The sequence below is a fragment of the Lindgomyces ingoldianus genome, assembly GCF_010093535.1.
Source record: "Lindgomyces ingoldianus strain ATCC 200398 unplaced genomic scaffold BDR25scaffold_28, whole genome shotgun sequence".
NCBI classification, from domain to species: domain Eukaryota; kingdom Fungi; phylum Ascomycota; class Dothideomycetes; order Pleosporales; family Lindgomycetaceae; genus Lindgomyces; species Lindgomyces ingoldianus.
The window spans coordinates 289,206-304,496 of record NW_022985189.1 but is presented as its reverse complement, the minus strand read 5'-3'; the positions used below and the strand labels follow the sequence as shown (position 1 = coordinate 304,496).

Below are 15,291 nucleotides of genomic sequence, written 5' to 3'. Positions count from 1 at the left end.
CAAGGCCGGTGGAAGGAGGCCGAAGAGCTGTTTGTGCAAGTGATGGAGACAAGAAAGAGGGTGCTTGGGGAGGAGCATCCAGACACGCTGACTAGTATGGCCAACTTGGCACACACGTGGAAGCTCCAAAGCCGGAATGAAGAAGCTATCTTATTAATGAAAAAGTGCTTCAAGCTACGAAAGCGGGTCATTGGTCCTCACCATCCTAACACAAACGCTTCGCTGAAAGCTCTAAATAGGTGGCAAAGGAAGCATTTAGAGAGCGGAATCTAATGCTGCTTTTATTTTAATTTAATAGAATATGAAGCCAATAAACATGCGAAATTGGGCAAGCTGCGTAAGCATGCTTATCAGTAATACTGAATAGTAACTAATTAGAGTAGCTTACTATTAGAGCTCACCACCACAGACAGGGCCCGCACCAGCCATAGGGTTGGTATGGACGTCTGGAATGGATGGTATTGCGAACAGTCATAAGGATTGTTGCCGATGACAGAGACGGCATGCAACCGTAGATAGCGTAGTGCCTTGCCTAGTAAGGAGCCATTTGTTGTATCGTTGTGTGACAGCTGTATCACCAGAATATGCCGAACATTTCCACCTTCGCATGTGCTTGCAACGACGGCGTTCTGACAGTGGGCACTTGACGAAGCGCAGACTTCGGTACAGTATTATGCCGCCTTCCGCTGCCACGCCTACAATGCCCAAAGCCGCCCACCCCATCTTATCTAAGGCGTCGCATATCACATCGTATTCCCTTCAACGTGCTGGAGAAGAGACATCTGCCCGCTGCTTGGTATGTAGAGATTGGTTATGTGGGGCGCTAGAAGCATAAGGACGTGATAGGCTTGGGCACCGTTTTCAGTCAGCGACGGGTCTGCGGAGCTTGAGGGCAATATAATGGTGGACAGCTATGACACGAAGGCTTTGGATATAAATATAGTTGCGCACTAGGTCGTATCTTAAAGTTGTATGATGCCCGTGTTGAAAGCTAATCACTGTTTCGATGCTGGACGTGCGTAATGCTTTAAATATGCTCCGAGTGCGTGGCGAACGCGCCGCATAACCACAGGTCTAACGGACATCACAATACTTAGTTATACACGATTAATGAAGTTAAATAAGCGAGGTCTTCTCGCATCAGATTTAGTAACTCGCTTCTACTAGAGGTACTGATCGGCCTGGCCGCCTTGCATGCAATTGCGCCCCGCAGCGCGCACAAAGCCGAGGATGACTTCCTATCATCAGAAGAGGTTCGAAGGCCTAGGTAGGGCCTATTTAGAAGGACTAGAGTGGTAAGAATTTAATGGTAGCGCTGTAAGGAGGGAAGTCTAGTACCCTACAAAAGGAGGCGCTGTGCAAATTAGGCGCGGAGGTGACAATATAAACACAATTTTAGTTTTTACTTAGTTAATTAAACACTATCTTAAGCTTTTTTATATAATATTGTAAGAGGTATTAAGCAGGAAGCTCAAGGCACAGAGAGGGAATGTAGAATAGAGGTAGAAAGAGAGAGAGTAATCCTTAGAGTCTAAGGCAGAGGTACAGAGGTTAAGGAGCTGTTACGGTCTACGGTTGGACCAGCGTAACCCCACCAGCGGTGCTCCACAATCTAGCTGGTTTGGGGCAGGGCTCGCTTAGAGACCAGTCGGAGGACGCGGTGGCAGCGCGGCTGCCTGAAATCATGGAAGAATGTGTTGTCTAATAGGAGAATAGGACGCAAATCTTACAAGTTTAAGAGAGCTTAGCAAGCTCTACTTAGTAGGCTTATATAAGCTTATTTAACTTACCTTAGCACCCTAGCACATGTATATAGTTCACACATTAAATAACTTTTAGAAGGTGTGTTTAATGTTTAGTTTATTCTTTACATAGACTAAGTAGCATTTAGCTTTTTAAAAAGCTATAATACTATTTATATATCTTACACTATATATACCTCTAACTCTGTCTAACAGGACTGTTTAACCCTAGCCTCTTTACTGCTGCACATAGGGCAAACCACAATCTAGTCACTCTTCCTTCCTCTATTAGCCTAATAGCCTATACGTAGGACTGTACACCCTACTAGATTAGCCCCTACTATCTGTCCTACTTCCCCCTTAGGAACATTATAAGACCTAAGTGCTTTCTAAAGTAAAAATTATAACATTAAACACTACCCTTTTAAAAAGTATAGCAACCTTTTAACATAATTTAGATTCTAACATAGCCTACACTGCGCTATCTAGATCTATAGAAGTTTTTACCTAAAGTAAAGCTATTTTTGCAGAACAAATTAACTTAATCTAGAATAACATAAAAGAACTATAGTAGATTAGTAATAAAGTTAGTAAGCTACTAAAACTTAAGTAAAAAGTAGCTAACCTTTACTAAAAACTTATAAACTTATAAAACTCTCTACCTCTTACTAACTCTTATAACATAACTACCTAAGCCTACTAGATACATAAATTATAAGTAGAACTAGTAAAGGTTTAAAACATCTTAATAAATAAAGTAAGTGTTATAGCTAAAAAGGCTTTAAAACTAGCCTTTTTAAAGCTTTTTAAAAAATTATTAAAAGACCTCTAACTATTCTTTACCTAATGCTACCTCTACATGTAGTATAATAAGGGAGCATTTTAGACTAATATAGAAATAATCTTTTAGATAAAATTACACTTAGAAGGCCTTTCTATAATCTAGTTCTAACTCTACGCTAATAACTAGATAGACTTTAGAGCTAACAGCACCTTACTTAATTCTAAAATAAAAAAAGTATTTAGTAGTATTAAAAATTTTAAGGCAGCTTTATTAGCTATTTATAAAACTCTAGATAAAAAAAGAATTACAGCTAACTAACTAAATAATATAAGGTAGGGCAGTAGACTAGTCTAGAACTATGCAGCGCGTTTTAGAGAGTAAATGGCTATCTGCAGATAGAATAACTAGAAAGCCCTATGCTGCATGTTTTATAACAAACTAAATAAAAAAGTAAAAGATAAGTTTATACACATAAACTAACTAACTACTTTTAAAGACTATATTAAGAAAGCTATAACTTATAATAATTATTATAAGAAATATAAAAAAGAAAAAAAATTAAAAAGAACTTTCTAGAAACTAGAATTTGTCTCTAGAAAAAAAAAGCTTTTATAATATAATAAAAAGCTAATAGACCTTAGTTATATAAAGTATATATAAAGCCCTTCTTTTAAGAAGAGCTAAGTTCTAGGACGCAATAAGCCACCTCTAATAAAAAAATAATAAAAGTGGCTAAAAGATAAGGCCTGCCTAAACTGTAAAAAAGTAGAACATTTCTGCTAAAATTACCTAAACTTCTAAAAGAAAGAGAATAAAAATACTACTATAATAATAAAAGCTATTACTGCTAAATATAGCTTTATAAATAAGAAAATATAAGAAAGACTAAATAATAGACTTTACTAGTAATGTAAAGAAAACTACTTTTTAAATAACTGCTTTAAAGTATATTAGAAGGTAGTTATTTAAAATTTTAGTAGCTTTAATATAGTGTTATAAAACTTTATAATTTTTAAAAAATACAAAGAAAAGACTTAGATTTAGGGATACATTATAAATATTTAAAAAAGAGAAGAACAGTTCTCTCTCTAAGACTAGACCTCTAGTACTTTAGCAAGAGAGCTTTTCTAACAGTTTTAGAGATGCAGGTGCTAAAAGTGTAAGTTACTACATAACTACTTAAGCAACTATATAGTCTTACTTTACTAAATAAATATTAGCAACAACTACTTAATGTTTAACATTATATAAAGGATAGCTAAAGTTAAATATAATATTATAAATAAAAAAAAGTAATAGTAATTTTTTACTAAAATTAAAGATTAAAAGCTAGAATAGCTAAGTAAACCTGCTAGGTTTAAAGTACTATAACTAGCGCCTAAGAAACCTAAGACGCTGCTTTTAAGCCTAGTAATCTCTAAAAAGGCTCTTACAATATAATAAAACTATAAATAGTATGTTCTTTGCAGAAGCAGTACCTACAGCACTAATAGTTACTAATAGAAGAACTACCCTGTACAGCTAGTATAAACAAAAGAATACCCTTAGTAGACCTAAGAAAGTCCCCTTAACATGTTATATAAACCTAACAAATGTTTATACCCCTAGTACTAGTGCACACAATAATACTATGTTAAACACTAGAACAATAAACACTAAGCAGAATAGTAGCTTACATAGGAAAAGAACTACAACAGTTGCCTATAGTAAGGAACAGCCTTAGCCTGCAAAACTATAAATTACTACACTTATTAGACAGCCCCTTTTTATAAGCAAGAATTATAGATAAAGTGTAATAAATAAGAAAATTATAAGTTCTACTACTTTTAGTAAAAGGTAGTAAGAAAAGAAGACTACCTAACATTACATTATCTAGTTAAAAATTATAAATGTAAAGTAGCTAACTACTATAATTAAGAACATTAAATTTATAAGAAAAAAAAAATAAATTTAATAATAACTTATAAGACATTAATTTTTATCCCCTTTCTAATAAAGAAGTTAAACATAACATATCTGCAATAATTATAGTAGGATAAGGGGCAGGACACAGTCTAACAACTACCTTTATGTATAAAGGGTGGCCTAGACTTGCCCTTATAGACAGTAGATGCACCTTTACTGCAATAGATAAGGAATAAGTAGATAAATAAAATATACTATTTTACATAAAAAAAAACCTGTTTAAGGTAACCCTTACTAATGCATTATTAATTAAGTATAGTAGAGGATAGATTAACTTAGAAACTTATAAAAAGAACTTTAAAACCTCTAATATAAGTAACTAAAGGTCTATAAATATACTTAAGCTAAGAGGTAAGTATAATGTAATTCTAGGCTATAACTAGCTTAGAACACATAATCTTGCAATTAACTAGAGAACTATAACTATAGAAACCCTAGATAACTATGCACACATAACCTAGTTAGCATGCTACAACAATAGATGCTTAGTTTATAAATAAGTAAAGTAAAGTAGTAGTTACTACCTTAAAAAAAGAAAGCTTTAAAAATTCTTTTACTAAAAGCTAAAAGCTTAAGTAATATAAATAATAAAAAAAAAGCTTAAAAAAGTTTCTTATAAAAAAATTAAAGTAGATAAAGATATAAAATAAATTAGCATTATCTAAACCTAGAACAAAGGTTACATCCCTGCTAAATATAAAGACTATAAAGATATATTTAAAACACTAAAGAACTCTAGAGAATTACTACTGCACTAGCCTTAAAACTATGCTATTAACCTAATAAAAAATTATAACCTAAAAACGCATAGGCTCCGCCCCCTAACTAGGGCACAGAAGGAGGCTTTGCAAGAATATGTTAATAGAATGTTAGTATAAGGCTATATCTAAGAAAGTTATAGCCCTATAGCCTTAGCAGTAGTCTTTATAAAAAAGAAAGAAAAGAAAATATAAGTTTATTAGAACTATAGAACTTTAAATAATAACATAATCTAAGATTAGTTTTCTTTACTAATTATATAAAACATTATAAACTAACTAAAAGAAACCTAATACTTTACTAAGTTTAATATATAAAATAGATTTAATAAAAAAAAAAATATAAAAAAAAATAAGTAGCTTACAGCATTTAGAACTTTATAAAGACTTTATAAGCTACTAGTAATGCTGTTTAGCTTAATAAATGCCTTAGCAACTTTCTAGCAAATTATTAATATAGCCCTTAACTTATACCTTAATGTCTTTACTCTAGTGTACCTAGATAACGTCCTTATCTATTTAAAAAACACCCTAGAAGACTATATATAGAAAGTATAGAAAATTTTAGAATAACTTAGAAAGTATAGACTTTATCTACAGCTCTTTAAATGCAAATTTTATGTTATAAAAATAGAATACTTAAGATTTATAATTAATAAAAAAAAATAAAGATTAATCTAGCTAAAATATAAAAAGTACTTAAATAGCTAAAACTTATAATAGTTAAGAAAGTAAAAGGATTTCTAAGACTATTAAGCTATATAAAACAAATAATTAAGAACTACTTAAAAATTACTATACTATTAATAAACACTATAACTAAGAAGTAGGCTATAGCAAAATTTGTTTAGACCCTAGAAATAAATAAAGCATTTATAACTTTAAAATAAGCTATAATAGCTAAGCTAGTACTACAGATGTACAACCTACAATTAGACATAAAAATCTATACAGACGCATCCCTTAGAGCTAGCAGAGCTGCGCTCTACTAGAGGCAGGAAGACAGAAAATAGCACCTAGTTGCGTACTATTCTGCTAAGTTCTTAGGACCTAAAGCAGGTTATAGCATACCTAATAAAGAACTAAAGGCTATACTAAACGCTATAAAAGTATAGGCTACTAAGCTACATAGAATAGTAAAACTATTTAATGTTATAACTAACTATGCAAATTTAGTTACATTCTTAATAGTAAAAAAGCTATTACTAATGCACATAAAATAGGTAATAGAGCTTGCACAGTTTAACTACATTATTAAGCATATTCCTAGAACATAGAATTAGCAGGCTAACACTTTTAGCTAAAGACTAAATTACTTTAATAAAAAAAAAGAAAAAACTAAGAAATTTACACTTTTTAAAAAAACTAATAAAGAATAGGTTTATAATAAGCTTTAACTTATAAAAGAATTTTATATGCTTACAGCTAGTAAGTAAGGATAAAAGAACTTAATCTAAGAATATTATAAATCCCTAATGTTTAGACACCTAGGAATAGGCACCCTCTAAAAAAAATTAAAGGCTGCTATACTATAATAAATACTAAAAGTAAAGCAACTGTGCACAGAGGTGCTTAAGAAATATAACATCTGTAATAAAAACAACTTGTAGAGGCATAAGACATATAGATACCTCTAACTAATTAAAGCACTAAAATTACTATAAATAATAATTATAATAGATTTTATTATAAGATTACCTCTATCTAAGGAACTAGAGACAGACAGAATGTGCAATATAATTACAGTAGCCCTAAATAAAACTACTAAGTACCTACACACTTAGCCCTTAAAAAAAAAATAACTGCTAAAGAATTTATTTATAAATTAAAACAAAATATAATATTAGTATATAAATGCCTTAAGATTATTATTTCTAACTAAGATAAACTATTTACTAGTAGGTTCTAAAAAGCAGTAATACAGCACCTTAGTATAGCATATAAGCTATTAATAGCCTACTACCTGTAGACAAACAGTTAGACTAAAAAAATAAATGCAGAAGTTAAAAAATATTTAAAGAAGTACATTTTCTACACTTAAAATAATTAGGCAAAATAGCTTCTAATAGTGTAATTAGCTATTAATAATATAAAGTCTACTACAACAAAGAAAACACTATATAGGGCTAATTTTAGATATAACCCTTACTTTACATTGCACAGAAATTAGCCTACAGACTTATAGGAATTAATAGACTAACTAACAAACCTACACTAAGTACATAAAAAGTTAGCTATAGAAGCTAGATCTAGTAGGAAAATAATAGAGAAGTATATAAATAAATTATAATAACTAGGACTAGAAATCTACTTAGAAGACTATATGTATTTTAACACTAAAAATCTTAAGATACCTAGACCTTCTAAGAAGCTAGCAGAAAAAAGAATAAGACTATATAAAGTCCTTTAGACCTAATAAGACAACTGTAAGCTTAAGCTTCCTTTATATATAAAGATACACCTATAGTTTTACATCTTTAGACTAGAAAAAGCACTTAAAGAAGTCCTCTTATCTACTTAAAAATAAAAGGACAAAGAAACAGAATATAAAGTTAAATATATTATTAGTAATTAAAAAAACTAAAAAGAATTTTTAGTAAAATAAAAAAAGTAGCTTACTAGTAAAAATATATAAAAACTAGCTAAGAATTTATAAAACACATAGCTGTTAGTATAAAAGTACTTTTAAGCTTATTTAAAAGAAACTAGCTAAGCAATAAGGCGCCTATATTAAAAGGAACAGCTATATTATTACTAGATAGCAGCAGCCTTTAGAGACAAGTCCTAGCTAATAACAGTTAAGGAAAAAAACAACTTTTTACTTTAGCTTTAAGAGCTTCTATTTTGTCTAAAAAAGACAGATCCCTTTTTAAATACTTTACATAATAAGCTTCTAATAAATCAAGTAATTTTTAAATATAATTCTGTTTAAAATGCTTTTTAGCCTTTGCCTTTAGAGTTTCCTAAACCTAATGTAACATCTTATTATTAAGATCCTACTCTTAAGCCCTTATAGTAACTGCTTTTTAAAGAAGTGCCTCTCTTTTCTTCTTTAAATAATCCTACGCAGCATTAAAAATAAAGGTGTTGCATTTACTATTTTTTTTTTATACACTTAACGCACTTATCTAAGGATAAAGTTAACATGTAAGACAACTCTAAAAATTAGTAAGCACTATAAGGCCTTATCTTTATCTAATAAAAAGGATTAAAATAATAAGCAACATAAGGACAGTAAAATAAGCATAACTAGCAAGCTATTTAGTATAAAATAAATAAATATTAAGGATACTTTTTAGTAGGTAAACACTTACTTTATAAACAAACTTTTACTAACACAGTTGTGTAAGCAGAGCAGTAAGGACGCTGCTAGGGAGAGAGGGCAGCGTGTTACAGTCTACAGTTAGACTAGTGTAACTCTACTAGCAGTGCTCCACAATCTAGCTGGTTTAGGGCAGGGCTCGCTTAGAGACTAGTCAGAGGACGCAGTGGCAGCGCGGCTGCCTAAAATTATAGAAGAATGTGTTGTCTAATAAGAGAATAAGACGTAAATCTTATAAGTTTAAAAGAGCTTAGTAAGCTCTACTTAGTAGGCTTATATAAGCTTGTTTAACTTGCCTTAGCACTCTAGCATATGTATATAGTTCACGCATTAAACAACTTTTAAAAGGTGTGTTTAATGTTTAGTTTATTCTTTACATAGACTAAGTAGCATTTAGCTTTCTAAAGAGCTATAATACTATTTATATATCTTACACTATATATACCTCTAACCCTATCTAACAGGACTGTTTAACTCTAGCCTCCCTACTGCCACACATAGGGCAAACTATAATCTAGTCACTCTTCCTTCCTCTATTAGCCTAATAGCCTGTACGTAGGACTGTACACCCTACCGGATTGGCCCCTACTATCCGTCCTACTTCCCCCCTAGGAACATCATAAGACCCGAGTGCTTCCCGAAGCAAGGATTGTAACAGGAGCCTATATACCTACTGCTAAGCTCTTAGAGTACTTAGGGGTTAAATAGCTGTAACATAGCGGTAACAATGATACAAACTGCTTAGCTATACGCAGCTAATAGTTTATCTACTATATCAACTACTTTACTTAGCCAACGTGTGAATTCTTAGAAGTTAAAGTTTAGAATATATTATATATTTATTTACTTTTTAGTTCTAGTAAACTTTTAGTAAGTTAGTTATATTTAAAGTTAAAACATAATTTTCTTAAGCTAATTAGAGAGTTGCTGTGAGGCTGCTAGTCCTTACAAAGGGTGATAATGCACTGTAAGGCCGGAAACGGCTTGTACTAGGGTCCTTACGCGCGACAGGTATATATATACTATTCTGTACGTAGAATCAACTGTTGGTTGATTATTCGCACCTGTTTAGTTGTATTAGCGCAGTGGTACAGAGCCCTGTCCTTACAGTTGCTAACATAGTATATTAAAAGCTATAGTAGCGTGTTATACACTTTTAAATTCGCGTAAGCTATAATTCGAGAGTGCAAGGCTAATTCTGCCTTAATAAGTTAATATAGTGTTATGTTGTTTTAGCATTGCGTTTTGTACGTAGTGTTAGTTACGCTAAGAAAAAAAATAACTAGCTTGCTAGTAGAATACGTTATCTATAATTAGCTACAGCACGCTGTTTTTATAGGATTTTAGCAAGATTTGTTGTGCGCTTAAAGTTTAAGCGGCTTGAAGTTAAAGTACTCCTTATTTGTCTTGGCACGGCGGGTGTCTTGCTACGCAGGGAGGCAGGTTAGCATGCTTATAGTTTAATTTAGGTATTTTAGCGTAACAGCGATTGGATAGGCTCATGTCCCTAACGTTCTGGTGGATAGTGTTGCGAGAGGGGATCCTTTTTTAGAGAGGCTTATGGATATTAAGGGCAGTGTCTTTATAAGCACGTTGTACTTACGAAGATTTTAAACAGCTGTGTCAACATCTTTTTTCTCTTAATTTCACTACTCAATTTTTTGGTGTTTTTCTAGCAGAGCGGTATAGGAGGAGCTTCTTGCAACGCGATATTACAGGTGGGCAGGTAATTCTAGGTAGTGATTTAACTTCTTTGTAATCTTTCTGTCCCTTGATTGTCTTGCTACTTGTTACCTTCTGCGCGCGAAATTTATGAGTGAATGCACTTACTTCATATCGTAATTTAAAAATAAGCTGCCCAAATGAGGAGATCTTCAGATAGCGGTGCACTATGACACCGTGACTACTACCCTCACATCTTTTTAGACAGGGTTAAGGGACATGGAGAGGCTACTCTTTACAACACAACATTAGACGCCGACATTTTACTTTCTTAGGCCTGATTCTCGCCCTCCTGGAACGGATGCTTGCATATACATGCGTCCAAGTTACAAAATCTAACATTTCAATGCCAAGACGGGATTGATCTCGTTAAGATTTGCCGATGTTAATAGAAGTAAGGCATGTGAATAGATTCCTTGCAACAGTTTTGCTTTCTTCAATCTAAACTACTTAGTAGACAGATAGATCTCGTAATTCAGCTACATACTACTGGACACCACGTATAACTATTTAAGATTGTCAGGTTAAAGAACTTGAACCTGAAGTGATGAATGTCGCCGACCTACGGCACAGGATAGAAACAGTTGGAAGTCTAACGCACTGTTCGTGCTATACATCTATTCATTATCGTTCTACATGCACAACAAAAAACTAATATCTATACACTGATTCGGCCGAGCTACATCCGGTGAACAAAACGGTCCTCACCTTCCTCATACTCTCCATACTCACCACCACTGTAATCAGGTGATTGTTGGTGCCGCTTCTCGTCGTTGTTCGCATTATCCCAGGGATTCTGGTTATGCTGCCAATACCCTTGGTCTATATACGCATTGACAATACCATCTTGGTTGTTCTCCTTTTCTCCTCCCTGCTTGATGGCATCGTCAATGTTATGATCAACAGCTTCGGGAGGTTGAGTTTCCGAATCGTCCTTGGGTTCATGTTCCGTATCTTTCTCTGTGGAGTGAATAGCATCATCCAACGCCTTCTTCAAATCGCAGAGATCTTGCTGGGGTGAAGTTTCGACGCCCTGGACCTGTGTGCTCTGCTTCTGATCACCATCACTACCAGCACTGCCTGTAAAACCCCCGAAAGTCTCTAAGAGGGGGACTAGAGGAATTGGTGCCAAATCCTCCGTCTTCGTCCGTGGACTTATTTCTAGCTCGTGCGTTGCCTGGGCTTGCGACTGCGACTGCGCCTGGGCTTGCCAAGCGCTTCCCTCGTTGTTACGAGCCTGCCATCCAAACCCAGATCCAGATTTTGCGGTAGCAGTCGTATCGGCACCTGCATCCAACTCCACGATTTCTGACCCGTGACTTGATAATGGGGGTGTTGTGTGATACCATGCTTGGTTCTGGTCGAAGTAGTTGTAATCAGTTATGTAGCTATGATGTTGGTGCTGGCGCTGAGTGTGAGGATGGTCTTGGATTTGCGGGTACGATTGCGGATGCGGGGGATTTTGGCATGGAATTAGGGTTTGATCTTGAGCTGAAGGGGAGATATGGGTGTGGGTGTAGGTGTATTCGTGCATGTAGGTTCCTGAGTCTGCTTTCACCCTGTCTTTTTCTGGGGATGGTTCGGGCTGGCGTGAGGGCGAGTGCGAGGTAAATTGGTATGCAAAATATCCTGTCGCATCCGCTCCTGGTATTGGTACCTGATCTTTGGTAGTCATTGAGTCCTTCATCGGCGCTTCTTGTGCCTCCCTCTTGGATTCTGTTAATGAGGTTTGGTTTCCTGGACTGGTGTGGAGCTGAGGTGCTGGGAGAGTATTGGCCAGGTTTAAGCCGCTATGGGGTGTTTGCTTATTCGCTGCGTATGCCTGGAATACCTGCTTTGGCGCTGATTTATTGGGCACCGCATTCTGCCTTGGCGTCGCTTGTGGTCCTACAATTTGTACCATGCCTTCGCTTTTCTTTTGGGATCTGGAGTCAGGTAGGGTGGTGGTTTTCGTGTGATGTGAAATAGGTCTGACTGTTACTGGATTTGTTGGAGGTGATGATTTTGTGCCACCAGCCATGAGACTTTGTGGAAGACCATATCCGGTTGAGGTGACTGGGTTCTGTGATGTTGACATAGGAGGTTGAGGGGCTGTGCCTTGATATGGCTTCTGGGTATTTGCTGGCCCAGTTGGGACTTGAGATTGATGTCGAGGTTCAAGTGGTTGATCAGGTGTAGGGTCAATGCGAATTTGAGGAGCAGGATTTCCGGGTCCAGCAGCAGGAATCAGTGTAGCTACCATTGCAGCGTTCGCCCGAGGTTGCGGTTGAGGGTGGCTAGGTGGGTGGGAAGCATGCGATGATCCAGCGTTATATGCTTTGTATGCCTTGTAGACTGGGACGTCTGGGGCATTTGGTAGCTTATTTGCCTGTGGAGTCTGCACCGGGTGGGGAAATGAGCCTCCCATTCCTCCAGTTATGAGGCTTTCGGGAACCCTTGACACACTAGAGGTCTGAGACTTAGGGTTGGCTGCTTGAACCGGCATGGAAGGCCCACTAGACTTATGTGTAGCTGGAGTTGCAACTGGGGGTTGCGGATGCATGCCCCGAACGGGAAGATTGTTTTGAGTCGGTCTCGTTTGATTTACGAAATGATTTGGCTGTTGTGGAGCGTTTGTCGTGTTCTGCATCTGCGGAGGGATGAAATCCGGTACCGGACGAGGGGCATCTGAGCGGAATGGCGTAACGCCAGATGATCCGGCAGCCATTGCCTGGGACGACGCGAAAATGGATGTAGTAGCATGGGCTCTGGTTTGGGGTAGAAAGCCACCACCGCCATTATTTGGCAGAACTTGCTGGCTGATAGGCTCTTTTGCTGTGGAAGAAACCATAACCTGGCTCGCAGCACCTGTGCCACCTGCATGAGAAGGCTTTTGAGCATTTCTGGGCTGGGATTGAGTCCGTGGGGTATGATATCTTGAAGCAGTAGCCGTCTGCGCAGGCTGAACAGGCTTCGGCTTCACTTGAGTTGTGTTGCTAGGAGGCTGGGTTGCTGGGAGTTCAGCAATGTACACTGCCTGCTGACCACTCAAGGTCTTTGGAGGCAATCCTTGTCCCCCGAGTGGCTTTCCCATTATCTGAGTGTTACGAGCTGCAACATTCGACGTTGGTGCCATGTTTTGTGGAAGTCCTTGAGCAGCTGTCGGAGGAGAGACTTTCGTTTGAGGGGCGATAGCCGGAGGCCCTTTCTGGGGAGCGGCATGGGAAGAATTGGGAGGCTGAAGGGCAGCGCTCGAGCCCGAATGGGAATGCCGGTGAGCATGAACTGGAACAGGGCTCCTTCCTTGATGAAGACCCTTTGCATCAGTGGGATAATGCCCACGACCCACCGGGACTGGACTAGGACCGGATCCATAGCCTGGTGAAGGATGAGGGTTCGCGGCATTTCGGATGTTTTGAAGACTCATGGGCCGAGTAGGAGCCATAGGTTGGCTACCGAGCTTTGAACCGGGTGGTTGCAAGCCCATCGACAAAGGGCGCAGAGCCGAATTTGGAACCGCCAGAGGGCTTACTAAAGGGCTTACTAAAGGGCTCACCAGAGGTTCTTCGTTCCGGCTTGAGTTTCTGGAATGTGGTGGCGTGTGATGAGCGCTGCTCGGACGAGAGCTTGAACGAGAGCCTGCTCCCGTGGAATAGCCGTGAGTTGCCTGATACTGTGGCCCTACCGAGTGGCGCATATCCACTGGTGGGGATTTCATGGGGGAAGCATTAAGGCGAGGAGAAGAATGACTGCTAGTAGGAGCTGAAGAAGGCTTGGGTGGAGATAGCTCACCCCGGCTGTTAAGCTGTATGGACGACTTATGGGATTGTAAAAGGGGTCGAGGCTGTTGACTACCAATGTTGAGTTGTGCAGAAGACCGATAGGAATGCAAAGGAGGCTTGGAATGTTGCCCCAACGCGGTGTTTGATTTGTTCGTCGTCCCTGGGGCTCCAAGTGGCGGACTCAGGACCTGCCCTTTCGAACTAACGGTCCTAGGTGTCGGGGCGCTATCAGTGCCAAGTAAAGCGAGAGTACACTTTTGTTGCTCCATAGATGAGAGACCAAGTGAGAAAAATGATGACGAGAAAAAGATATCGCGAAGCTCCTGTGGGTTTAGTTGGTGCCTAATAGAGCCGACCTCCTGAGCATAAGATTCGCACAAAAACTGTATATCTTTCTTAGGATCCCAGGTTAAATCTTGACTTCTGCTGAACTGAAGCAATGTCTTCACCAAGTACAGCATGTTCAGGCCTTTAAAGTTGTCCATTTTACCATCAATATTCAGACGTAGCAGGACCTGGTTCTTTCGTAGGATATCGCTCGGAGGGGTACCGTGAGACCCTGCCGGCGTCAGTATAAGTCCAAGTGCTCATGAACTAGAGACCTTACCTGGGGGAACTAAGTTTATCTCAACATCTGCATTCTCGGTGCAGTTGGAGTCCTTGTGATTTGGTCCGGTCCCAAGTAAGATCTTAGCCGGGAAGAGTGAATTCATTCCCTTCGGCAGCCTTGCTCTATTCTCATTAGTCTTCAGATAGACCGTGTCGCGGGGTTAAACATACCGCTGGTCTTTCTCCAGCTTCATCTTCATGCGCTGGTAATCTCGGTCATCGTACACGATGTGAATGTCATGCATCTCTCGACGCGATCCTAGGCAAAGCATCGCGAGGCCGCACACGGCGGCCCAGTTGAAAGACTTCCCATCAAGAAGGTTCCTGATGTAAGTCGCTGCTGCTAGAAAATTTGCTCGAGGTGGGCGTTTGAAATTCTTCCCTTGTTTCCTCTTCCAGCTGTTGTAGTCTTCAACATCGTAATACTTGAAGTTCTCCCCCATTTTGAGCTTGATCAGGGAAAGCGGACACAACAGAGGTGGTGAGGGGAGAACAAGCAAATGAATCGGAGCGGGGGAAGGTGCACTAAGCCAGAAGCAATACTATGATTGCAAGATCAGCTTTCAGCTTCCCCCTCCATGTGTGTCCAAAGTATCTGGCGTGTACTTGTGGAATAAGTTTCTACTCG

General features: G+C 37.7%; 2 protein-coding genes across 2 annotated transcripts in view; one reads left to right on the top strand and one right to left on the bottom strand.

The window, feature by feature from the left end:
- The window catches only part of BDR25DRAFT_291611 (uncharacterized protein), a gene marked incomplete at its 3' end in the record, with an annotated part of 1,752 nt that extends 1,479 nt beyond the window's left edge, over positions 1 to 273 (top strand). Inside the window, exon 3 of the mRNA XM_033688600.1 lies at positions 16 to 273. Within this exon, the coding sequence (XP_033544504.1) occupies positions 16 to 273 (258 nt within the window). The remainder of the gene's footprint in view (positions 1 to 15) is intronic.
- Positions 274 to 14,641: 14,368 nt separating this feature from the next.
- Positions 14,642 to 15,106, bottom strand: BDR25DRAFT_327225 (uncharacterized protein; the record flags this gene model as incomplete). The annotated part of the gene is made up of 2 exons (XM_033692319.1): positions 14,642 to 14,786; positions 14,835 to 15,106. The coding sequence occupies 2 exons, from the start codon at positions 15,104 to 15,106 to the stop codon at positions 14,642 to 14,644; spliced, it is 417 nt and encodes a 138-aa protein (XP_033544503.1).
- Positions 15,107 to 15,291: the final 185 nt, after the last annotated feature.